This window comes from Bufo bufo, chromosome 9 (assembly GCF_905171765.1).
Source record: "Bufo bufo chromosome 9, aBufBuf1.1, whole genome shotgun sequence".
Lineage (NCBI taxonomy): Eukaryota > Metazoa > Chordata > Amphibia > Anura > Bufonidae > Bufo > Bufo bufo.
The window spans coordinates 182,768,812-182,794,715 of NC_053397.1; the positions used below are offsets into that span (position 1 = coordinate 182,768,812).

Genomic DNA, 25,904 nt, shown 5'->3' on the forward strand with positions numbered 1-25,904 from the left:
TACTGCGGACACGTACGAGTGTCTGCCCCTCTGTTCAAACAGGGGAACAACGTAAACCCTCTCCCCATTCTCATGATTGGATCTCTACTTGTCAGACACTTCTACCCTATCGTTTGGATAAGGGATAAGATGTTGCAATGAGACAAACCCCTTTAAAAAGTCACTCACCAGCAATAGTGTATTTAAAAGGGATTCTGTCACCAGGTTTCACCCCTGTCAGCTAAACATATGCTGATGTTCAGGGCCTCATCAGGATTCCTAATGTGGGCTTCTAAATGTGATCCGTAGCCTTATTTTGCTAAAAAACAGGTTTTACTAACCTGTCACTCAAAGAAATAAGGTGCCCAAGGGGATGTCAAGGGATGCAAGGTGCCGGCCGCACCCACCGCTGTTCGTGCCCAGCGCCGCCTTTCCAGACTTCTGCACCGCCTCCTAATCCTCTGTGCCGCCTCTCGCCCTCTCGCTCTCCCTCCCTCCTCCCCCCTCCAAGATCTCGCGCGTGCGCACAGGGCTCTGCCTGATGCGCCCGTGCGGACTTCTTGATTTGGCTTCTTAAAGCGAAGTGCGCATGCGCCTCTCAGAGCCCTGTGCGCACGCGTGATATCTTACAGCAGGAGGGAGGGAGAGCGAGAGGCGGCACAGAGGATTAGGAGGCGGTGCAGAAGTCTGGAAAGGCGGCGGTGGGTGCGGCCGGCACCTTGCATCCCTTGACATCCCCTTGGGCTTTGAGTGACAGGTTAGTAAAACCTGTTTTTTTTAGCAAAATAAGGCTACGGATCACATTTAGAAGCCCACATTAGGAATCCTGATGAGGCCCTGAACATCAGCATATGTTTAGCTGACAGAAGTGAAACCTGGTGACAGAATCCCTTTAAAAAAGGAATTTTTTAAGGCAGACAATCCCTCACCGCACACACATATTGCTGAAATAATCTAAAATGAAATCTTATCAAGTAAAATACAGATTATTTTCTGACCTGGCTGGATAATACAGGTGTAGCTGGCCCAAACTGGAGAGACCCAACGTTGGTTGGCTGCACAGCCGGGTAAGATGTGCTTGGGTCTTGGTAATGGTGTTGTGGTAGTCCAGGGTGCAATGGAGGGGTGCTAGAAGCCCTATGCTACAAAGCAAATGGAGTAATTAGCAAAGTGATTTATGAGATCTCATCTTTTCAGTAAGGGTTCCATAAAACAAAAAAACAAGGGTGCAAACAAACATTACAGAAAAAGGACAAAAATGGTAAAGAACATGATGATTTTGCAGAAACACTGAAACCTTTAAAAAGGAAGGACAGTACACACTGCGATATATATATTTTTTGTCCTGGATCCCCTTAACTCTATGTTAGAAGGATTTTTTCAGTCTTATAGTGTGAGGACCTTACCAAACATATCCATGTATGTGCCCATCTAATTTAAATTATGGTACATTCTAAACGATCAATCTTTGAGGGTGCCCGTACACGTTGTGGTCAAGTAGTGGTTACCGCCTGTTGATTATTGCCAATTGCTGAACCTGCACATGCAACTTGAAGCCACAGCAAGTACACGTGCAGCATGGCAATTCTCGATAATATGAGTGAGGTTACGGTCATGAGTGTATGGGCACCCTTTGGAATTCTACTTGGTAGCAAGTGATGGTTTTCAAATCAGCGTCAAAAGGGGTTGTCTTCTGCTGGACATCTGGAGCCACCCATGTGCCAGAACCTGGGTCTACTGGACGATCCCCGGTATACCTATCTGTAGGTAGAAGTTTATTGATTAAGTGGATTGTTCCTTTCAACGTTCTATATAAAATATCATAACGTTTAGGTTATCTGGCCAAACTTCGAATTAAAATTTAGACAAAAGCAAATTCTACTGGTGAATCACAACAGGAAAAATAGCACCCATTATTCCTCCATAGCTGATATTACTGCACAGAGCAGAAACCAGCCACATCACGCCAGTTAAAATTCCTCCGCAAGGCTAGATAACTGTACATGTTAACTTTCTTCCGTCTTGGTCTCTTTCAACATTTTCAATCAAAGTGGCAGATCGTGGAGGCTTGACGTCTTGGCACAGCAACCTTCAGCTGGCGAAACGGCAGGAGCTGAGGTTAATTTCCGCCTCTTGGAGAATGTTCTGTATCAACAGCTTAAAAATAGATTGCGGGACAGACGCATGCATGAGCAGACAGGGCAATCCCATCTGACGGATACTAAATATTCAGGGGGCATATGATTTGAATAATTAAATATCTTTTTGGACAGACATCTGGAGACAGGAGATGACTGCACGTGGCCAAATGTGATTAAAAGATCTGCTCAATAAATGAGCCAATTAAACAACTCCCAACGAGCAACCTTCGCCGGTTTAACGCATATCATATGTGCTGCTTTCTTTCTCCGCAATGGGCAGGAAATACCTACCGCGCTGCAATCACAAGAAGAAATTATTGGCTGATGAAAAAGGTCCAGGAGAGGTTTCTGACTGAGGTACCACATTTCAATGCATAATATATTGCTTGCCTGTTTTTGCTGAACGTGCAAGTTTTATAATTACTGCACTCAATCAAATCGACTAGGTTATTGCTTCATGCAGAGTGGAAATGAGAGGCAGGATAGTTCTGTAGCACTGCATGAGTAATCAGATGCAGCTTTAGCATCACACTAGCTAAGGATGGCACTGAATGATGATTTTCTCTCCTATGTCCACTTAAATAGCAAGATTTTTAGGACACATGACAGAAACCACTAATATCTATATAGTTCTAAGCATGACAATAAGAAACGGCAGAGGAGAAGTGATGGCAAGTCTCCACATTCAAGACAAGGGGGTCAATACAGATCGAGAAAAGTCAGGGATGCTGTCCATTCCTTTAAGAAGACATGGGAAGGGGGGGTTGAAGAAAACAGTCATTTGACCTACCACACGGCAGCCATTTCTTCCAGTAAATGCGCAAGTCTCCAAATGCTCAGTAGGAGGATTTAATTTCCTGCTTGGATAGTACTTTCCATTGACACAATTGTCAAGTGGTATCGAATAACTGTTTGGTTTCCCAAGGTTGTACGATTCATGACCATTCACTACTGTTGACACTCTCAAAGAGGTTGTCCTAGTCTTCTGGTTCATAATAACGTCCAGTAGCTCATGGAGACTAGGAAGATCTAAACTTTGCCGATGTCCTCGGTGAAGACGTAAAGACATACAATCTTTTTCAAGATTGCATAAACAAAGAGTCGAAGATGACCTCCGTGGAGGTCTCCATTCTCGAGTGGAGTCTATGGAAGGGTCATAGCTTTGCATGTAGGCCTTCGTTGACCTTGACAGTTGGACATTTTTAATATCTGGCAGACACTCAGCAGAAACTGAATCCATCAAATCTGTCCTTGTATTAGAGGTCACCGTAGGATCACTGTGTCTACGATGTGTGGAACAGGAATGTGGATTCACGTGAAGCAGGTTTTGGTCAGTGATGTGACATCTGCCAGAGCTGAGGAAACTTGAGGAAATGTCAATGTTTAAAAACTTGTATTGCTCACAGGTTTGTGGGCTTCTGGTGCCATAGTGAACGCTATCCATAAATTGCTTTGGACATCCAAAATTAGGACATTTTGCATTCCCTCTTCTTTGACTGTCACCGTAACCCATATAGGGCTTACTGAAACAGTCTTGTAACAAGATGTCTTGGGGGCAACTCAAGGATACTTGTGAACCAAAAAGTTCTTTAACAAGTGGTGGGACAATAATAGTTTGCTGAATTTCCAGCAGATAAAAATAACACAAAATGAAATACAGATAATATTTATATCATCATCAAGTATATCAACAATCAAATATATTATATCTTAAAGGGAGTCTGTTACCAGGAAATTCACTTTAAAAACCAGGCACAATGACCTGTAGGACTAGCTCAGTTGACTGCAGTGATACCTTTCACTTGCTTTATTCTAGAGAAAAATTACTATTAATCTTTATGCAAATGAGCCATTAAGTGGACCTCGGTCAGGCCCAAGCCACTCTGCATCCTTGCTCCTCCTGCTTCCTCTGTTGACAGGGCCAGATGAGATGACTATGTAGGCTCTGATCCTGTCAGGGAGAGCAGGGAGGCACATAGTGGCTTAGGCCCGCTCTTGCATATGGATTAAAAGTAACTCTTCTAGAGCAAGAATCAGCAACCTCTGACACTCCAGCTGTTCCGAAACTACAACTCCCAGAATCCTCTTTTCCCTTCTATGGGAGTTAAAAGGCCAAGTAACTCTGCATGCTGGGAGTTGTAGTTTCACAGCAGCTTGAGTGCCGAAGGTTGCTGATCCCTGTTCTAGAGGATGAAGCAACAGATCACCAGGTATCACTAAAGGCACGATTACATTCTTCTGAGCTAGCCCTATAAGACATTGTGCCTGAATTAACTTTATAGTGACAGACTCCCTTTAAAGGGGTATTCCAGCCAAGAGCATTTATCACCTATGCATTGGAACAGGGGACCCCCAGTTGTCCCCCAGCTGTATGACCACAACTAAAACAAGAAGGACATTTATCAAAACTGTTGAACCCATACATCAGCCTTGATCTTCCTGCACTGGTGTGAGATGTGCCTAGTTTATTAGAAGACAGATGCCTCTTAATAAATTAGAAGCATCTCTACCCTGCCATGCACTAGATACTGAAGTCCATTCCAGCTACAGGCTGGTGTAGACTTAAGGGGGTCATTTATTATAATGAAATACGCCTAAATTAGGCGTATGTCAAGTGCAGATGGTGGCGCAATTGTTGGTTGCTCCGCTATCTGCAACTTTGCCCTGCTCACACCAGGTCAAAAATTGTGGACGAGGCGCGGGCGGGGAAGGGAGCGGGCGAGCAGACCAACCCGTCTCATTTACCATTTTCTACGCCCGTTTTAGGGGTAGAAAATGGTTTAAATGTAAGACGGCTCAGAAGCGGTCTTACATTTAGAAGCAGTGGTGGATGCGCCGAAGTTATGGAGAGGCCAGCGCGTCTTCATAACTCCGGCGGATCCACCGCCAGCTTAGGGCTTTATTAAGACCAGTGTCTAAAACATCGGTCTTAATAAATGTGCCCCTTAATCTATACTTTAAACCACTTACTGGTGAAATTTATAGTGAATCTAGTGTTGTGAAGCCCCACCCCTTCAGATAACTCCCGCCCCTTTAATCAGCATGACGGAAAAGTGGCGTGACCCATAATTAGCGACTTTTACGGCACAATGGTGGCGTAAACCTATAATAAATGTCCCCCAATGTAACTGGGAGGAATGGGGGATAAGATCCCCCGCTTTAACAATTAGTGGGAGTCCCAGTGGTAAAACCACCACTAAGCTAGCATTTATCACCTATCCAGATGATAGGTGCTGAATGATTTTTGCTGGAATACCCCTTTAAAATCAGCCCAGAAGTAATAAAGAGTCACACTTACTGCTGCAGCTTGCTGGTATTGCCCCAGCTGATGCTGAGGACTCTGTGACAGAGCCTGACCTTCCAAGATGGGTGGGCTGTAGACTCGCTGGACGGCAGGGGGTAGAATGTCTGGCAGAGAGGAGTAAATGACACTTTGCTGACTGCTCTGTGAATCCGAATACACTGTAGACCCCTGACCACTGTCAAATGTGCTGTCAGCTGTCAGAGCAAAGCCAGAGTAAAAAGCAAGCAAATTACAGGCTGTCAAAAATCTAAAATAAAATAATGACTAAATAAAGACAGAATACACAGATTCTGGTTTCTATACAACAATGCATATTCCATGGAGAAGATTTCACATATGATGCCTATAGTAATCATACTATTGATCATCGCCCAACATACCATGAGTTTGCCGTTAAAGGTCAATGAGTCCGTGTCTGGAATAAAGTCAGAATTTCCTAACGACATGTGATAAGGGGCGTACAGGGGCATAGTTATGGGGGGTTCAAAGGTAGTTGTCGCCACGGGGCCCAGGAGCCTGTCGGTGCCAAAAAACCCTCTGCCACATAACACAAAACTGCACAAAGGTAATTGTTGTAATATTGCATTGCTAAGGGCTACTTACACATCTGTGTTATTGCTGGATCCGTCATGGATCAGCAAAAACACTTCCGTCATGATAATAAAACCGGCGGCGTCCGTTATGGACGGATCCGGTTGTATTCTCTCTAAAATAGCCATGATGGATCTGTCATGAACACCATTGAAAGTCAATAGGGGACGGATCAGTTTTATTTTGTGTCAGAAAACGGATCTGTCTCCATTGACTTACATTGTGAGTCATGACGGATCCAGCTCTAAAACCATTTTAAAGAGGACCTTTCATGTGTTTTTATTAATTGAGATAAATACTGATAAAAAAAGCTCACTTTCTCCCTGACTGACGCTCTCCGCTGTGATTGGACAGCGGCACAGCCAGGGAGAAGAAGGAGACGCCCATTGAGAAACCCTGGCGTCTCCTCCTCCCTGTACCGATGCTCAGTATTAGCATACTGAGCGGGAAAAGTACAGGGGACACAGCGGGGCGTAGGAGCGATATTTAAAAAAAATAAATAAATAAATAAAAAAAAAAGGAAAAATGAGGCAGGGTGGCAGCATCAGCGAGGGGTACCCCGCAAGTAAAGATTTCAATTACTTACCGGTAATTGGTTTTTCCTCTAGTCCCCACAGCGGCACGGGAGGCGGGGTATCCTCCTGTCGTGCCGCTGGGGGGGCGTTTGGAAAAAGGTATTTATCTCAATTAATAAAAACACATGAAAAGGTCCTATTTAAGTCAATGGGTGCTGGATCAGTTTTCTTGTGTGTCCGGGAAAAACATATCCGGCACCATTAATTTACATTGTGTTTCATGCCGGAACAGTCTTGCTCCGCATCCCATGTCGGACAAAAAAAAAAAAAAAAAAGGCGCTTCCATGGAGGATAGGTCTGACTTTTTGTAGCAATGCTTCTGGGGAAGAATACCCCTTAAATATGATGGAATCCCACGAGACGTGGGCACAATGTTTCGCTGTCAATTTCATAAGGAATAGGACAAAAAAAAATTATATATCTGTATTCCGCTATATAATCAAGTTCATACAGAGATACAGTGAGGCCTCACACTCATAGGTGCTGTAATCATGGCTCAACATAACTCAGGGGCTGTAGACACGTCTGTGTAAGCGCCGTCTACGGAAAATCGTGACTTGCACTACCATCATGCAATCTGAAAGCACTCGGGCTTCATGCACACAACTGCGTCCGTATTTTAGTCTGCAAACCACGGATCTGCAAAATACTGAAACCTCCTTGTGTATTCCACATTTCTATTACTCCAATCAATAGAAATGACCATTCTCTTCTGCAAAACAGATGCAAAAAATGTGTTGATGGGCCGATAGAAATGAATTGGTCAGTGTGCCTTCTGCAAAAAAAAAAAACTGAGAAATGCGATAGTGTCCGTGAGGACTAACTCGATGTCTCTATTAAATTTCAGATTTGGTCTTGGTTAAATGAATGCAACCAGCTTTCAGACAAGGGTAAAAGCTGGTTGGAAAATAAAATGTCCTTTTATTTTATTTTGACCTGTGCCACTAAACAAATGATTTTTCAGCTCCACGCAGCTTCAGTTTTCAGCCGCACAGGGATCATTCATCTTTACCGCCACTATGGACAGGACACAAGGCGCAAACAAATCCTTTCACGTCGTTGACAGGCTGATATTTACATTCAGAGTTTCAGACTGAAAACGGCAATGAAGAAAACGACCAAAGGCATTTATCATTTGCTGCTAATAATTCTACAACACATCAAAAATATACGCTTTTTTGTCTGAGGGAATTTTTGGCAGAAATATCAAATTCACTGAATGAAGCCAACGAGACCATGACTTGTGCTCTCCATGGTGCTGGAATCACTACAAAACTACTGTAAAATGCTGCAGATGTTCCACCCTCAATTCTGCGGCAGTAAAGCCACAGCATATACGCCCTGTGCGAACATATCCTAACAGGGCTACAGAAATGGGGCTTAGCTACATTTAAACGCCATGCATTACGTTCAGTATCCTGTGTTCCTTGGTTGTTAATGACTACACAGGTGGTCATGCTCTATTATAATGTACCAGATATGTAAAGCAGCCTAGTGAGCATGCTCAGCCATTTCTACATCCCCTTTCCGCTATACGTAATGGATGGTGACCTTGTCTGTGTTCATCTATATGTACTAGCAAGCAGTGGTGTAACCGGCACTGACTTGCTTTAAATTTTTTTTTAACGGCCAACGTTCGCCCCTTCGGCTAGTCAAGATGGCTTTCTCAGACCAGGCACCCACTCTGTCCAGCCCCTACGTGTTTATACTGTGTATACAGACACTGTATATAATGTCATTGTATAATATTGTTGAGGGGGCCCTGACAATCTATAGATTAAAATTCCTAGGATCTCATGCATTAAAATGGCCAAAAACGCCTTGGGAGCTTTCTTCTATTTGGAAGGAGGAGACCATCTCTCTGTAGCCTACATCTCGTGTTCTTAAAACTGGTGCCACTCAAAATCAGAATTCCACTAATCCAAGATTTACAGCATATCCTAACAGTACAGGAAAAACTTTCTAGTAGTGCTGATGATGGCCACACCAAAAATTACATTTGACCATTTCTTCTATCTAAGTCTAGAAATAGAAGAGGTCAAACAATGACCACTAGATGAACCCTCAATGGCTGCCTGTCACCACCCACCACCCATGTGAACCACATGTCTATGGACATTTCCAGTAAACGTTGATCATATTCCCTGGCTAAAACAAATGCATTATAAAATAGATTAGAAATTCCTAAGTAATTCAAGGAGGCTAATGGTTTCTCTACTAGCAGATATTTCCTACAGCTTGAGATTTAGAACGAGCAATACAATTCATTGAACTGTAACGAGATCAAATGTAATTCAAGATCTTGGTATACAAGTAATACAGGTTTTTTTTTAGCCGTCAAATACCCACAAGATCCTTTCAGTACTCAAGACTAGCTTTTGATCGCGAATGTTCACCGATCAGCACATAGATGAAATTAGAGTTTCTCAGAAAACCCTCTAAGTCTAACCATACCAGCCCTCAACTGACATCTATCCTCACCATCACTTCCATACACATATAGATGCTTGGCTAAACATGTATGAAGGGGAAAGGAAAGTAAGCCACTAAAAGCAGCTAAGGGTAGCTTCACACTTGTGTTAAACAGGTCCGGCAGGCTATTGCGGCAGAGAAAAGCCTACCAGAGTTCACCCGATCCAGCCTAGCTATTCACCGCCAGACCTCATTGACTAAAATGGGATCCAGACGTTTTCTGGCATAAATGCCAGTTTTAGGCTGGATAAAAAAAAAAAAAATTAAAATGTTTTTATAGGTTATACTCAGGAAAATGGGAAAAAAGGGGAAACGAGTTTTTTTCACAGTTTTTTTTTCCATTTTAATATCACAAAGTGCAACTAAAACGATCTCTCCATTCTATTACAGTTATTTAGATATAGGGAATGCTGGGGCGAGAAGCTGCAGTGTGGACTAATGGTGGCTTTTTTTATAAAACATTTTTTACTTTTTTTGTCTTTCAAATGTATTTATTTTTGGTTACACTTTCACGATCTGATGGGAGACCTTTGGGGTCATTTTAACATTCATTTTTTTTTTCCTATTTCTGATTTCTCCCGTAACTGGGGCTCACCCCCAGAAGTTTGAGCCTCACTCCAAAAACCTCCAGCAGCTCCTGCAGTTACTCCACCCCATCACGGCTTAGAAAATGACATTGCTGCTTCCTGCACGGCATACACATGGCTGGAGAAGGCATGGATTGTAATAAACAGTTGCTGCTTCCTGCACGGCATACACATGGCTGGAGAAGGCATGGATTGTAATAAACAGTCCCTGCTCTCTGTCGGGAGCCGGCTGACAATGACAGCTGACGCCCTGGTCCTACGATCTTCCTGCAGCCGCTGGCTCTACAAGGATGGTCAGAGAGGTCTTTGCATGGTAAACACAGACCACCCGGACATACACAGCCAACGGTTGGTCAATAACTGGTTAAAAGCAAATCTGCTTCACACACACTGCACTTTGTAAGGAAAACATAGCAGCAGAGCAGTCCCTCCCACCCCATTTATTTTTAGGATGGTTGTTCATCCAAGACTCTGCATGGGTCAGAATTTTATAGTCAATTCTTACCAAGATTTTTATTTTTTTTGCTTTGATGCAAAATTGCATGAAGGCACCCATCAGTGTTGAGTTGCATTTTTTGCAACATGCAAGATGTTTACTTTCAGAAAATACATGGATATGATTTTTTATTTTATAATCATAATTTTAAAGGGTTAAATTTCATTATCTAAATCTGTCACATTAATCTATTGATTCTTATTCAGGGGTATAAATGAAGCATTTGACATCTAAAAATTAGTACCGGAATCAAATTCCTTCTTTCTTGGTTTTTAAAGAGATGAGACTGTCCTCCTTTAATAGGTAAACATCCTTCAAATGTGTCCAAGGTTAATGAGGGTAAGGAGTAATCTTCCTCTGGAACTCTAAATACATCCCGTCTTTACTGATCAAGTAATAGACATGTTCTGCCTCATTACCATGAGAACATTTAGACATGTCAGCATTAATGTACATATGCTATACATGCATAATTAACTAGTGTAGCACAGAGAATATAGAAAAGGGGTAAATGCAGCTGCAGTCCAACCGCTAAGTAGTGTTTCCACCGTAAAGCACGATTTTGTATCGCGTCCATTACATATAAGCAATTACCAATCTGAAATGGCATAATAAGACTAACTGGCAGATACAGCGTTAGGGTGAATTAATGATACGACAATGGACTCCCTGTCATGTGGAATTAGTGATCATTTATCAATTCCACCTTCGAAAAAACTCAGAAGTTGAGTTCCAGAAGACACAGGATATGTATAGAGATGACGGGACTATGGCCAAATGGATTTGGCCTCCCGGAAGCAGTGAGAAGGCAACATCTGGATGAGCAAATATATAAAGGATGCAAGTCTATATTCAGCTCAATAGAAATGGCAGGAAAGGTCCGCTCAGCCAATCACTGGCTGTGGCTGGACAACGCTAAAGGCAGAGATTGCGGAGCAAGACTTTCTTGGCATCTCCAGTGTGTTGGGCTGGGACAGAAGGTGGAGAGCAGCGGGGACAGATTCAGTCTTAGAGCAGCAGAGGCAAGTAAATCAGTGGTGGGGAGTAAAAGCTTCTTTATTATTTGCCTTCCTATTTTTTGTAATTATCTCACCGGAAAAAAAAACGAAAAAAAAAAAAATTAAAGGATTCTATTCTTCAGTGTGAAAACAGAGGTACAACTTAGACCTTAAGCAGATGGCCATACTATTTCTCTGTTTTGTAGGAAGCTGTAAAAGGGCACTCAGAGGTGCATGGGACCCCAAATTTACCTCAGTTTCGGTGCTGGAGCTACTGCAGAACAGCTGATCAGTGGGTATGCGGAGATTTGGACCCCCAGCGATCAGATATTGAAGGCCTATCCTAAGTATAGGCCATCAATATAAAAGTACTTAAAAAAAAACCTTTAAAGGGAATCTGTCACCCCAATTTTACAATGCATTAATACATTAGTAGTGATGCAGATATTATATTAGTCCAAATCACTATTTTATTTTTTTCCTACTGTCCCCCGTTCACCCACTGTCAGTATTTAGAGCTGCTGTGAAATACATTGTCAGGACTGCTGTGCATGCACACATGAGTCCTCTCCATTATTTAATATGGCACAGCACTCCAGAGTGTGTATTTCAGTGCAGCTTTGAGCGCTGACAGCGCGGTAACCGTAGGTAGAAAGAAAATTTAAAAAAAATAGTGATCTGGACTCCTTGTCTGCAGTACAACTCATGTATTACTGTAGATCATCCAAAATCAGGGTGACAGATTCCTTTTAAGACTCACTCTATAATAAGTTTTCCGAGCCAGCAGACAGCATGTCTTGCTCGTGCTGTAATTTTAGTAGGTTCAGCACAGCCTATGATCACAGCCCAGAGGCTACTTCAATGCATTTTAGAGCGTTTTTTGGTAAAACAAACGCTGGGAAAACCTGCTTTAGAGAATGCTGGGGGTTACTGCTGTAGAGAGGAGATAGAGCTGTAAATCTTTTCTGCTGCTAAGGAATTATATACTTCCAAGTCTTCTAGGGAGAGAAGAGCCCCCATTTTCTAGGTTCGAGTCAAATGACAAATAAGCAACCCTACTAACAAGAATAGTATAAAGACATGAAAAGGATTTTTTTCCCCCCATTACAGGGAACTCTAGGAACCAAATATATAGATTATGTACATTAGGACCCATCTAGTTCCTAGGAGCCGCTTGTACAAATACGGTAAGCACATTTTAAGGAATGCTTCTGCCCTTGCAGGATATTAGTGCAACTGGGAACCACACATTCAGTGTCCAATTTATTTATTACCCCCTTTAAAAAGGTTAGGCACTACAGCTAAAGCGCGTGAATGCAGTGTAGGAACTTTATATAGGGCATTATCAGTCCAGATTTATTTTTTTGCGAGTTCAGAGAAAATACTTACATGCTACTGAAGTAATGCTGGCGGGTAGTTTGGGCAAAAAGGAATGCTGGTCAATCTCAAGTTCATCCGCTTCATTTACCATGTGTTGACCTATGTGGGAAGAATGGGCCAATGGTGCAAGTGGTATCTGGGGCACATTCATTTGTTCCAGCCCCTCAGGATCACCACTCTCTTCCCGAATCCTTGACCGTCTCCATTGGATTAACGCCACTCGATCTCGTATCGACTTTCCCACAATTTTCACATCGCTCTCATGAAAAAACCCTGATTCAACCTTAAAAAATTAATGAAAAAAAATAAAAAATTCATTATATGATTTATATCCAATTCTGCTCATTAAATTGCACTACTGACTTAACATGACAAAAATCAATGCATTTAATGTACCTAACCCTTCCAAACATATGTCCAACTTTTGCTTCTTGGCTGCATCTTTTCCTTCAAAAGCTGGATAACAACCAATAGGGTCAGGTTAATACTGCCACAGCTGCCATCACCCTACTTTCCAGACCCAAGAAAGCTAATATGTCTAGTAATGGAGGGATACAATGCAAGGTATGTGTCACTGCAAAAGCTAGACAGATGTACCGTATTCTTCAAGAACATAGGCAATCTTGGAAAAACAGTTGAAACCAATGGTTCATTTAGGCTTTCAGAATGCTGAAATTTTTTCCATCTTTGAGTCATGTTCCAGGAGACATGAAATTTTTTTCACTTATTTTTAAATGGGTTGGTCCATATGGTATATTGATGGCATATCGCTCCTCTGGGATCCGCACCTATCTAGAAAACGGGGCCCCTCGAAGTGAAGGAGAGAACACATGTACTCCATCGCTATGGGAGTTTCAAAAAAAATTGTCAAACAAGGCCGTTTCTTCGAAAGCCCCATATTGGTGAATGGAGAGCGCACAGCGCTAGTGCGACCATGGCTGCATTCACTGTTATGGGACTGTTGGAAATAGCTGAGCAGGCGTTCGGCTATCTTCAGAACTCCCATAGCGGGGAATGAAGGGTGGCCGCGCTGCTCTGTTCACTTCGGGGCCCTGTTCTGGAGACATGAGTGGGTCCCACATGTGAGACCTGCACCTGACAGTGATGGTATATAGTAGTAATATGCCTTCCGTGTCAAATAGGAGGGGTCCCACCACTGGAACACGCACAAATCTAGAGAAGAGGGCCACCAAATCAAAAGGAGAACACACTGGGTGTGTGAGGCATGCCCTCCATTCATTTCTATGGAGTTTCAAAAAAACAGCATCCCTTGACTATTTTTGAAAGTCCCATATTCGTGAATGGAGAGCACACCATGCAAGCGTGGCCCCTGCTCCATTCATCACTATGCGACAGCGGGAAATAGCCGAGCCAGTACTTGGCTATTTTCGGAAACTCCTGTACAGGTTTTGTTCACTTTCGAGGCTGGCATTGGTGGCATAGCCTTGTGATGTGCCATCAATGTCCCAGATGGGCCAACCACTTTAAAAAAAGGTATATAAAATGTTCTACTTTTTTGTTCCAATTATTTTTAAATAGAATGTGTGAATAATTTGGGGTTTCACAAAAAAAAAATATAAAAAAAAAAATTGCTGGGCTTTAAGACTGAAGACCTCGTTTTTGGTCATGCCATGATTGCCATTAATCACAGTATCACAAGGGTTAAACAGCAAGCTCCCTTCATGCTCCTTCTGCATGATAATCGATTCCCTGATGCAGGGTCAATGCGAGCCCCATCCTTAAGAGGATGACTATTGCACCATCAATGGCCACTTGTGCTGTGCCTGCATTCTCTCTCTACAGCATGTCATCCTCTCTGTAATCAGAAGGATGATTGATCCAAGTATTGATGTCTTCTTCTTAGAATACAAAACACGGTATTGATCCAATTAGAAAAAGCCATTTTCATCCCTTGTTATTAAAGTATTTCCTAGGCGTCTAATACTTGATCTTGCAAATACTGAGAACAATGTCGGCTTAAAGGGGAAGTCCCAACCCAGCTCATTTATGGCACATACGGTAATAGATGTGGAACCAACATGTAAGTGAAGAATGGGGGTCCCCTGACCCCTGCCTCTCCTGATGAGGCAACCTGCCGGGGAACGAATGGAGAGGTTGCCATGCATGTGCACGACTTTCTCTATTCAGACCTATGGTAATTGCAGAAACAGCTAAGCATGCTTACTCAGCTGTTTTTGTAATTCCTAAAGAAATGAATGGAGAGAGCTGCATATGTACATGGCCAACCTCTCCTTTCATCCTCCACCTGGACGTGGTGGTCACCTCACCAGGGGACCTCCATTCTTTACATTAGGTCCCAGGAGGGAGATATCTCACAGGCATCTTTGGCCTATTCTTGGATATTTGATACATTTCTATAATGTAATTATACTGTATTTTCTTTGCTCCATAAGACCTTTTCAGCCCAAAAGTGTGTGCAGTTTCTTGCACAGTGTTTCCATGAAACAGCATGGGGGCAACAGAAAGTAGGGACATCTGATTGTCTCCTACAATCCAGTAGAGCCAAAATATTACTCCAGCAAGAAAACAAAAAAACAAAGCTACAGTATAAGAGAATAGGACAGCTCATGAAATGTCTATGTCTAATAAACAAATCGCAGATTCTTTATGCAACTCCTTTAAGGGATACTGTTAGAAGTTTCAACCACGCTAAACTGCTGACAGCACTAGGTAGGTGCTAGGGACAGCTGGACAAACATACTTTTTGTGGAGCTTTTATTAACATGAGTTGTGTGAATATGAAATTTTATTCTGCCAGATTCTGCTCTTGCAAGTGCCCAGTAGGCGGAGCTTCACTGTGAAGTCTTCTCTGTATTGAGCTCCTTGACAGCCCCTTCCCTATACTCCGAGTAGTAGTTGCAGTTGTTACTGGGTTGGATGCTGCAGAGAACACAGAGCAGGGGGAAGGGGACTGTGAAGCAGCTCAATGAGGAGAGCACTTCACAATGACGCTCCACCTCCTGGGCACTTGCAAGAGCAGAATAAAACTTATATTCACACTACTCCTGTTAACAAAAGCGCCTCAAAAAGGTATGTTATGTTTGCTTTGCTCTCCCCAACCTCTATCTAGTGTTGTCAGCAGTTTAGCACAGTCAAAACTCCCTTTAATATATTGCTTAAAGTGGCTCCAAGGTAAAAGATTCATTTGAAACACAAGGTTGCCCTTTAAATAATCAGTGCTTTTACCATTTCTTGTGCAACATCTTCAGGCGTTTCCTTCTCCAAGTCAAAAGTAAACTCAATGGCTCCATTATCTTTGGGTTTCCCTTTCAACTTCTTAGGGTCTTCGACCCACAGTCTTAAGGCAATCGTGGACTTCCTGCCGTGGTCTTCCTCTGCAAGTTCCACCCTCACCCCAGTGTCTTCAGCAAAGAAAGCATGGCTTAATAGGTTTTTGATTTCATATCTGAAACATGGAAATCCAAGCTGTAACTATAGATACACCATCAGAAAGCAAAAACTAGATCTTCCAGTATCAAAACATTTTACTGAGGCCAAACACTCAGAAAGGGATCTACAGTTTAGAATTCTAGAACAGATACCCATTTTGAGACGGGGCGGGGATAGGACCAAATTACTTAAAAGGAGGGAACTCTATTGGATTTATACATTAGAAACTTTGAAGCCTCAAGGTCTAAATGTCATTTAGTCATCTCCACCATTTATGCATGTGGTTGTTACCTGTACCTTCACTTGTGGAAAAGAACATATGCTATGTTTTCTAATTGTCTTCTTCTTAGGACAGCAATCATTGATTCAAACATCAGGAACAGTCACACGTGGCGAGGAATGGAGGGACCATGCAGGCGATCCATGATTACAGTACTATACATAACTTTGGTTGGGAAACCACTTAAATGGGGACCGTGCTCGCGGACATCAGTTGTCTCTAACTCCGTGCCTCCCTTGCGCCCCCCCCCCCCTCTCTGGGGACTTGGAAGACACTGATTCGTGACAGGGTTGTCAGCTATACTCTAAATAGGAATGCCATGTACTTTTCTCTGATGACCAGTTTTTTTCCTTGCTGCTCCCTTGAATTGGGGGGGAGGGGGGGGGGGGTGTCCGGGATCACACACAGGTGACACCCTGATGCCCTGCCGTCATTGGTGTTTGCAGCCCCTTGGGTGTTCTCCATACACTCCTGGGAGATTGGCATGGATGCAGAGAATGCTGGCAGGTCTGAAGGTGAGGGAGTGCGGTTTGACACCCCGCTGCTTCCCCCCCCCCACGGACATTCCGACACGAAGACTGATGGTCACTCGTGGGTCTTCCGTGTTCTGATCAGCGACTCCTGCATGAACTGTGGAGCTTCGATTCAATAATGTGTGCGTCTTTGTATTTTCTTCACGGAAGAAAAAAAAAAAAAAAAGGGGCGTGCCGGCCTGTAAGGGCATGAGCATGCGCCCTACTTACAAGTGAGCAAGTGGCCATTTTTTATGTTGTTTCCATACCCTAGACGTACAATCTTGTGTCTCGCGAGAGCACGAGCAGCGGCGCATGCGCAGGCTACTTTTCTGGACGCCAAGCAGGTTCCATCACGCCACAGCCAAATGTGACGATTCCACATGGTTTTAATCAAGTTGCTATTGTCACCCACTGAGCACCTGATCTATTTTTATTGACAATGTATGGATATTAACACTGTCACTTTTTTTTATCATGTTATGCACTTTATACGAGATCACTAGTAATGAACTTTGATACAATCATGACCAGACATGATGAATTATGCTTTTAATGTTTTGTGATTCATTTTGCACTTTAATTAATCATGGATTCTGATTATGTAAATTGTTCTCACTATCTATATAGGACACTATGCACATGTTATTCAGCTGGACAAAGGCCCCATAGAGAGCTGAAACGTTGCTGCTAGATGGGTCAATAAACCATCCACTTTTTTCACCACTACTTTGGAGTGCTGCCTTTTTTCTTTCTACATATAGATTAGAATAGAAACGTGGCGCTGCCTTTGATCAGAAGGTTTCAGGCCTTGTTCACTCCGTGCCAAATTCACTGCATCATTCTTTCAGATGATTTTTTTTTCCCCTTTAGGGGGTCGACAACAAGTTCAGGTTTTTTGATACAGTTTTTAAAGTCAAAATCAGGAGTGGGTGATAAAAGCAGAGAAAGTATTATGGGCAGATACAACCTCTATTTTTTAACCACTCCTGGTTTTGCCTCCAAAAACTGAATAAAATAAAAAAAAAACCCGAATGGCCATACCCTTAGGTTTTGTTCACAGGTTGCCGATTTGCAAACCCCATGCAATAGTCTTGTTTCTTTGTATACTCCAGGTATTGGCTAGAAAAAAAAAAAAATGCATGCAACAGATGTACCAAACATACACTGTGTGAACAAGGCCTAGAAAAACAAACATGCCATCTGTTATGTACCAATGATGTATACGGGGGAGGGGAAATGTACATTTTATTACAGGCTTCATATACGTATACCTTGCAGAGAACATAGAAATCCAATTGGAACCTAAACTAAACCTAAGGTGTTTGAGAGTAAGGCCTATTTTACACGTTCCTGTCCATGATGACATCCATGACAAGATGGTCAGTAGTTCATCCATTACTGTCTGTGAAGGATCGGTGTTTGGTCCGTGTGTCTACGTTTTGCCTTCAATGTGTCATTCATATTTTACGGACACCAATAGGTTGAAAATTTGTTTTCAGAGCAGCTCCTACCAATGGTCCGTGAAAACCACAGACCAAACACTTATGGCATCTGTGATGTGTCCGTGGTTTTCACTGACCCATAGACCATAATGAGCGTGAGGGATCTGTAAATCACAAACAAAAATAGGGTGTGCTTCCATGGTGTCACCGCAGATCCACTGTCTGTGGAAAACCACTAATGTGTGTGAAAACACACAGCAAAGTCAATGGATGCATGAGCGGTCCATGAAGACCATGGACAGCAGACATCTGCGATTCACTGAGGCCTTAGGAATACATGGCTATGTTTTTACAAAAACAGAGCTATACCTGCCCACAGGTTATGTGTGGTATTACCACCATGGAGATTTTTTTCGCAATACCAGACACATCCCATGGACAGGGGTGGCACCGTTTCGGGAAGAAAGAGGCCATGTTTTTCAAAAACAACCCCTTAAAGAGGACCTTTCACAGATTATTACTCTATGAACTAACTATACAGACATGGAGAGCGGCGCCCGGGGATCTCACTGCACTTACTATTATCCCCGGGCGCCGCTCCGTTCTCCTGCTATGCCCTCCGGTATCTCCGCTCACTAAGTTATAGTAGGCGGAGATTCCAGTCCCTAAGTTCTGGTAGGCGGAGTCTGCCCTTATTCTGCTCTAGAGCTGGCCACTTGCAGCGCAGAGCTCACAGCCTGGGAGTTTATTTTCTCCCAGGCTGTGAGCTCTGCAATGAGATTGGCCAGCGCTACAGAAGAACAAGGGCAGACTCCGCCTACCAGAACTTAGTGACTGGAATCTCCGCCTACTATAACTTAGTGACCGGAGATACCGGAGGGCATAGCAGAAGAACGGAGCGGTGCCCGGGGATAATAGTAAGTGCAGTGAGATCCCTGGGCGCCGCTCTACATATCTGTATACTTAGTTCATAGAGTGATAATCGGTGAAAGGTCCTCTAACATTTCAGTGGATAAACTCAGCAAATACCGTGCATGGCCACTGATCTGTACAAAATGCAGTCTGAACTAGCACGAGAGGAGACAATGACATTGCCATGAACTCTTTGTTCAGATTTCAGTGTGTTCAACATTAGCTGTATCACCTATCTGCACGAACCCGAGTCTTCGCATCGAATTTGATAAATCTCCATGGTAACATCCATCCACTACGTGATCAAGAAAAGGTGACTACTTGCACACAAAAGCATAGAGGTTGTACCCCTGCAGCACCCAATGTCAAATTGCAGAGAATGACACGTTGAAGAATGGAAGTTTAAGTGGCAACGCCGAAAAGGTACCGCATTTTTGGTCCATAAGACGCACTCCCCCCCCCCCCCAAATAAAAAAAGTTTCACTGCGTCTTATGGGGCGAATACCAATTTCATTATAGAAGCGCTCATTAGTACCGGAGGACCAGGAAGCGGTGAATGTTCTGTACTCACCACTTCCTGGTCCTCTGCAGTCAGCTGTGCTGTGGCTGCGCACAGCGTGAGGGCGCTCTGTGACCTTACACTGTGTGCGTCAGGTTACAGCGCAGCCAATGGCAGGAAGACTAGCACTGGAAATGAGGAGTGGTGGCACCTGGAGCAGGAGAGGTAAGTTGATTTATTTTATTTTATGTGATCTGAGGCATGGGGGCTGGAGGCTGATACATGGCTGGGGGGGGGGGGGGTTCATCTGAGGTCTGATCGGGGGTCATCACATTGGTGTGAGCTGAGGTCTGATTGAGGATCTTATTAACATTGTGGGCCTGATTGCTGGTATGATCTGAGATCTAATGAAAAACATTTTTTTTCTTATTGTCCTCCTCTAAAACCTAGGTGCGTCTTATGGGCAGGTGCATCTTATAGGACAAGAATATGGTAGTCACACTTTAGGAGTATATTCAGTAGGTGACAGTTCATGCAATTGGAGAAGGTTATGTTCACATTGAATGTGTCCATAGACTATAATGGGACTAATGCTCGGAAAGAGAGTGACTTTTGGGTGGTATGCATCAGTATACTTTTTCTTAACTGAACTGAAGAGCATAGACTTCACTTTTCAATACAGGAGGGTCACAAAAAAAATTAAAAAAATTACAGTACTACAGAGCTCAATGGGCAGCAAATGCAACTGTACGGAAAACAGTTGCCACATTGGAGCTATACGTTCGCCGTATATGTTGGGACACATTTCTGACCATATATATCAGACATTTATATAAAAAATAAAAAAAACACAGCATAATACAGTACCAGTAAAGTGAATGAGATTACACAAAAGGTTCCGTGGAGTGAACCGAAACGTTGCACCTTATTGTTGAATAAAGCACATGTCACTTTATGGAAGTGCCGTGGTACTCGTATTTTTAATGGATGTTTAGGCGGTAGGACCACTTCCTCAGCCGCTGGCACTCCATCTTGTACGTTTGTTTGGTTGGTGGTGCTGCCCAGGAGTGTTTTTTTAGTATGTATGTATGTATGTATGTATGTATGTATGTATGTATGTATGTATGTATGTATGTATGTATGTATGTATATATATATATATATATATATATATATATATATATATACACATACACACACACACATACACACACATACATACATACACACACACGGGGCAAAAAAAAAAATTCCCCCCAAGTCACTGTGTGTGAGATATATATATATATATATATCACATACACACACACATATACACACACACACACACCCCTATATATAGCTATATATCTATCTATACCATCGGCAGGGGTCCAAATACCGGCACCCCCGCCAATCAGCCGTTTCAGGGAGCCGCTGCACAGCTCTGGCGAGTGCTGCTGTCTCCCGGAAGCTTTCCAAGCACAGCGCTGTATATCGTATAGAGGCAGTGCTTGGTATTGCAGTTCAGCCCCCTTGACTTGAATGAGGCTGAGCTGCAACTAGGCCGGATGACCGTTGTACGGTGACGTCACTGGTCTAGGAAGAGCGCCCATCCTCTTCCAACAACTTATCGGCAGGGTCCCTTTTATCCTAACCCATGCAGACCTGAAAATAGGTCATCAATATCTTTTCCCAGATAACTCAAGTTTTTATGTTAAAGGGGTTAAACAGGTCATTTTTGTGGTGACACATTCCCCTGAACTCTCCATATGGTGGACCATCCAAGGCAGGGCCCCTTCTCTCCAAGGACTTGCATGGTCTGGCTATTTTCGCATTGCTCGGTTTTGCTATATACGTCTTGTAGGAAACACTGCCAAGGTTCAGCATTTTTTTTTTTCTTGAGAGGTTATTTGTTTTAGATATAAAAAGCACCATAACTAACAGCACTCTATTTACAGGGCTGTCCAATGTTAAGCTGACTTGCAGAAAATAAATTGCTGGGACCAGAGCTGCATAAATGCGGTGACGGGTCGATAGGAGAATCTCTCTGTTGAGATCCTGGGGCTATGTTCTGCACAGCTTACACGGCGTGGGCAAATATCCTGACAGCAAACATGCATGATAATTATCAGGCTGACATTTACATTACACAGAAAAGCGCAAACACACTGCCCTCACCTCTCCTCCTTGTTCTTGCAGATGCACTCCCCAATTATCTCTTTGATTTCAGGGTCTGACACTTTCTCAAAGCTTGCTGGTTTCACACCCTGTGAAAAAAGGAAGGAGCTGAAATTTCAGTGCATGTGAACGAGCATCTAATAAAAAAAACAGCAGCTAATAACTCAATACATAAAGTAAATCTTCACCTTTTACCACCACGTTGCTTTTAGGACATGTGTAATGAGAGTGCCTCAGCTCATGCAAACAGGTGATCGGGGGAAGGGGGATGTGCTGGGAGTTACACGGACCCCACCATCTGATATTGGAGGTCCTGGAAAACCCCTTTATATAATACAAATCAGCCACCACTAGGGGGAGTGTAGTCCACACAGTGTTATTATGAGAACTATGTATAAACCGTATGCAGCAAGCTCTTAAAGGCTATGTACACCTTCGGAGGCCATTTTTTTTAGGATTGCATTTTACTCATTTTTGGCTAAAAATCATTTTTTCAATTGACCTTTATTAAAGATATTGAGCCGTTCTGTCACAAAGAGTTAACCGTTTTTCTAGCTGTGTGACTGGTACTTTCACTTTGTCATCAAATAAATCTAATCTCTAAACTACTAAGAGATCATAAACACATATTTAAGCCACATTCTTAGGCCCCTTTCACACGGGTGAGTTTTCCGCGCGGGTGCAATGCGCGAGGTGAACACATTGCACCCGCACTGAATCCGGACCCATTCACTTTAAAGGGGCTGTGCAGATGAGAAGTGATTTTCACGCATCACTTGTGCATTGCTTGAAAATCGCAGCATGTTCTATATTCTGCGTTTTTCACGCAACTCAGGCCCCATGGAAGTGAATAATCGCAAGCATCCACAAGCAAGTGCGGATGCGGTGCGATTTTCACGCATGGTTGCTAGGAGATGATAGGGATGAGAAACACCGGAAAAGTAAATTCACTGTATTTTCCCTTATAACATGGTTATAAGGGAAAATAATAGCATTCTTAACACAGAATGCTTACTGAAATGTTGATTTGAGGGGTTAAAAAAAAAATAAAAATTAATCGCCTTATCCACTTGATCGCGCAGCCGGCATATAGTCTTCTTTCTTCTTCTTTCAGGACCTGCAAAAGGACCTTTGATGACATAATCGCGCTAACCACGTGGCGAGCGCGGTGATGTTAGGGCAGGTCCCGCTGAATGAAGATAGAAAATCCTTCTATCTTCATTCAGCAGGACCTGCGCTGACGTCACCGCGCTCACCACGTGGTGAGCACGATTACATCAAAGGTCCTTTTGCAGGTCCTGAAAGAAGCAGCAAGAAGACGATGCCGGCTGCGCGATCAAGTGGATAAGGCGATTTAATTTTCTTTTTTTTTTTTAACCCCTCAAATCGACATTTCAGTAAGCATTCTGTGTTAAGAATGCTATTATTTTCCCTTATAACCATGTTATAAGGGAAAATAATAAAATCTACAGAACACCGATCCCAAACTTCAGTGAAGAAGTCCGGGTTCGGGTCTGGGTACCACATTTAGTTTATTATCAAAACTGACTGAAATTGCGAGTGCACTCACGCGGGTTTCCAGCAATGCACACGCCACGCATCCGAGGCAAGTCCAGATGGCAAAACACATACAAATAAGGCTACATGCACACGACCGTAACATAAGAACTGAGCTATAATGAGTGTTTATAAGGTCAGAGAGCAGATAAGGAGCCATCAGCTCCTGGTCTGATGGAAAAGACAGAAAATACAAAAGGGTGCTACTAGAGCATCTCCTCTCTGCACAGAAAAAAGGACTCCATATTTTTAATAAAGACCAATTTAAAAAAATATTTTTAGCTCAAAATGAGTACAATGCAATAATAAAAAAGCATTGCCCCCCCCCCCAAAAGGTGTATATAGCCTTTAAGCTCCCTCTAGTGGTGTTAGAATTTTTAAATTTGGGATTTTAAGATCTGGTTCATGTTTGGAGCATCAGATTACCAGATCAAACACATCATTAATAACAGACTGGGGGCTACTATAAGGTAATGCTGGTTGTTTTTTTATGCGATTTTGAGGTGACCGGTTCCCTTTGATCATTATAAAATGGAAAGTTCTGTAACTTTCTAATATACTTTGTGTATTAATTTCCACCATTTAAAAGGTGTCAGCAGACTTGTACCTATGACACCGGCTGACCTGTTACATGTGCGCTTGGCAGCTGAAGACATCTGTGTTGGTCCCATGTTCATATGTGGCCGCATCGTTGCCATTACTCCTAGAGGCTCTGCTCTTTCTGTAACGGCCATGCCCTCTTCATTTGATTGACATGGCCAGATGCGATGACGTTTTCACTGCCTGGCCCTGAAGTGCAGAGGGCACAACAGATGCAGAGAGAGCAGAGCCTCTAGGTGTAATGGTAACGCCCCCGTTGCTCCTAGAGGCTCTTTTGCATATATTAAAACATCATTTCTCTCAGCAATGCGGGCACATATGAACATGGGACCAACACAGATGTCTACAGCTGCCAAGCGCACACGTAACCGGTCAGCCGGTGTCATAGGTACACATCTGCTGACAAATGCCCTTTAAGACATCTGCTTGCTGCCAGTATATGTGATCAAATGTATGCCTAAAAGGATTTTATCACACAGGGCAAAACAAACATAAAATAGTCTAAAAACTATTTTTTGGATGATTCATCTTTGCTTTCTCACCGGGCCAGCCCTGTATGTACGTATGCATGTATTACGCTTGCTATCGTAAAGCCATAGCTAGATGCAATAACTAGACAATCCAGCACCGATTTGTACAAGACACCTTGAAATCCAATCATGTGAAGCAATGTCCACATCCCCAGATTTCATACAAGTGGGTGATGAAACACAAATTGCTGTAAATAAATCCTATTATTTCAGCCATCTCCAGTATTCCCTTTTCACTCTAGGGGCAATTGTCAGTCACTCAATGGAAAGTCCCTTACATCAGCTACAGAAACTCTTCATGCTTCAGCAACCTGAAAATTGACCTTGATCAGCATGCGGCTTGGAGACACAAGCGCGACTGATCATTTACAGATTGATCTCTATTTGTCCAACAGTTGAATGTAATCATGAGCTGAAGTGAGAAGGAGCACACGCCATACGTTTCCAGTGATTAACGCGAGGACTCCTCTAAATGTCTCAATCTAGTAGAGAATATAAAGTCACAGATTTTTCTCATGGGCAGGACCAGATAGCAAGAAAACCCAGGAGGAGGATGCAGAACATTGCACGTACAATAGAAGGGACAGAAGGCAACACGTAACGGCAGGAACCAGGTTTCTTCCCGGGGGACGAATATCAGGGAACCATTACCATCTAACAAAAAGGAAACAAAGGCAGGCAGCATATGGCTAAATCCATTAACCGTGACCCAGGAGATCAAGAAGAGGGCAGAGAAACCATTCTAACCCCTCACCCAAACAGGAAGATTTCTGATACATCCAAGACCCTGGAGTGCAGGAGAAGATCTATACTGCAATACATATGGGCTACTCTTGGCTGCCTGATATTAGCTGTAGCAACCATCAGCTGGCCAAGAAGCCTCTGAAAGAGAAAAACAATCAAGAAAGTAGACATTACTTACTATTAAAAGCAACGCTTCATGCAAAACAGATGCACTGTGTTGTGCCTAGTGCAGGTATGAAGGTTGGAGCATCACACAATGTTCCTTCCAACCCTGTGTCAAGCACCACCCCATGAGGCCTTAGCTAAGCCATTAGTTTGTAAAAATTGGGTTCCTTTAAAGAAACATACTACTACTATTAACAAGGATGCAGATAGAAGAACCCCCAACCATACCTGGGAAACACCATCTCCAAGCAAGATTAACGTTGAGTCCACACTCAACGGCCAACAGATATGACCACCACCGGACGGCAGTCAGTTCACTGCACGATTCCTGCTCCGTCCAGCACATGGTCTTCTATTGTAATAAGTATTCATGTACTTGTGCAAGCGAGAGGTGCCAACCTGGGCACTGGTTATAAACCTACCCTTGTGCTAGAAGTATCAAGCAAAGAGGAGTGATGAAAAATGGTGCAAAAGGACAAGAGGTAGGGTTTACTTTTTTTAAACCTCCTTAAAAAAAAAGAAGTCTGTCACTGTTAAACCAGGCACACTGCCTTGTGGGACCAGAT

At 43.0% G+C, this 25,904-nt stretch overlaps 1 protein-coding gene across 1 annotated transcript in view; it reads right to left on the minus strand.

Moving 5' to 3' along the window:
• Positions 1–25,904, minus strand: part of WNK2 (WNK lysine deficient protein kinase 2) — a 166,073-nt gene that overhangs the window by 56,478 nt on the left and 83,691 nt on the right. Inside the window, exons 5-9 of the mRNA XM_040408797.1 lie at positions 21,743–21,831; positions 15,731–15,950; positions 12,533–12,806; positions 5,419–5,618; positions 978–1,121 (exon numbers count right to left, since the gene is read on the minus strand). Of these exons, the coding sequence (XP_040264731.1) occupies positions 978–1,121; positions 5,419–5,618; positions 12,533–12,806; positions 15,731–15,950; positions 21,743–21,831 (927 nt within the window). The remainder of the gene's footprint in view (positions 1–977; positions 1,122–5,418; positions 5,619–12,532; positions 12,807–15,730; positions 15,951–21,742; positions 21,832–25,904) is intronic.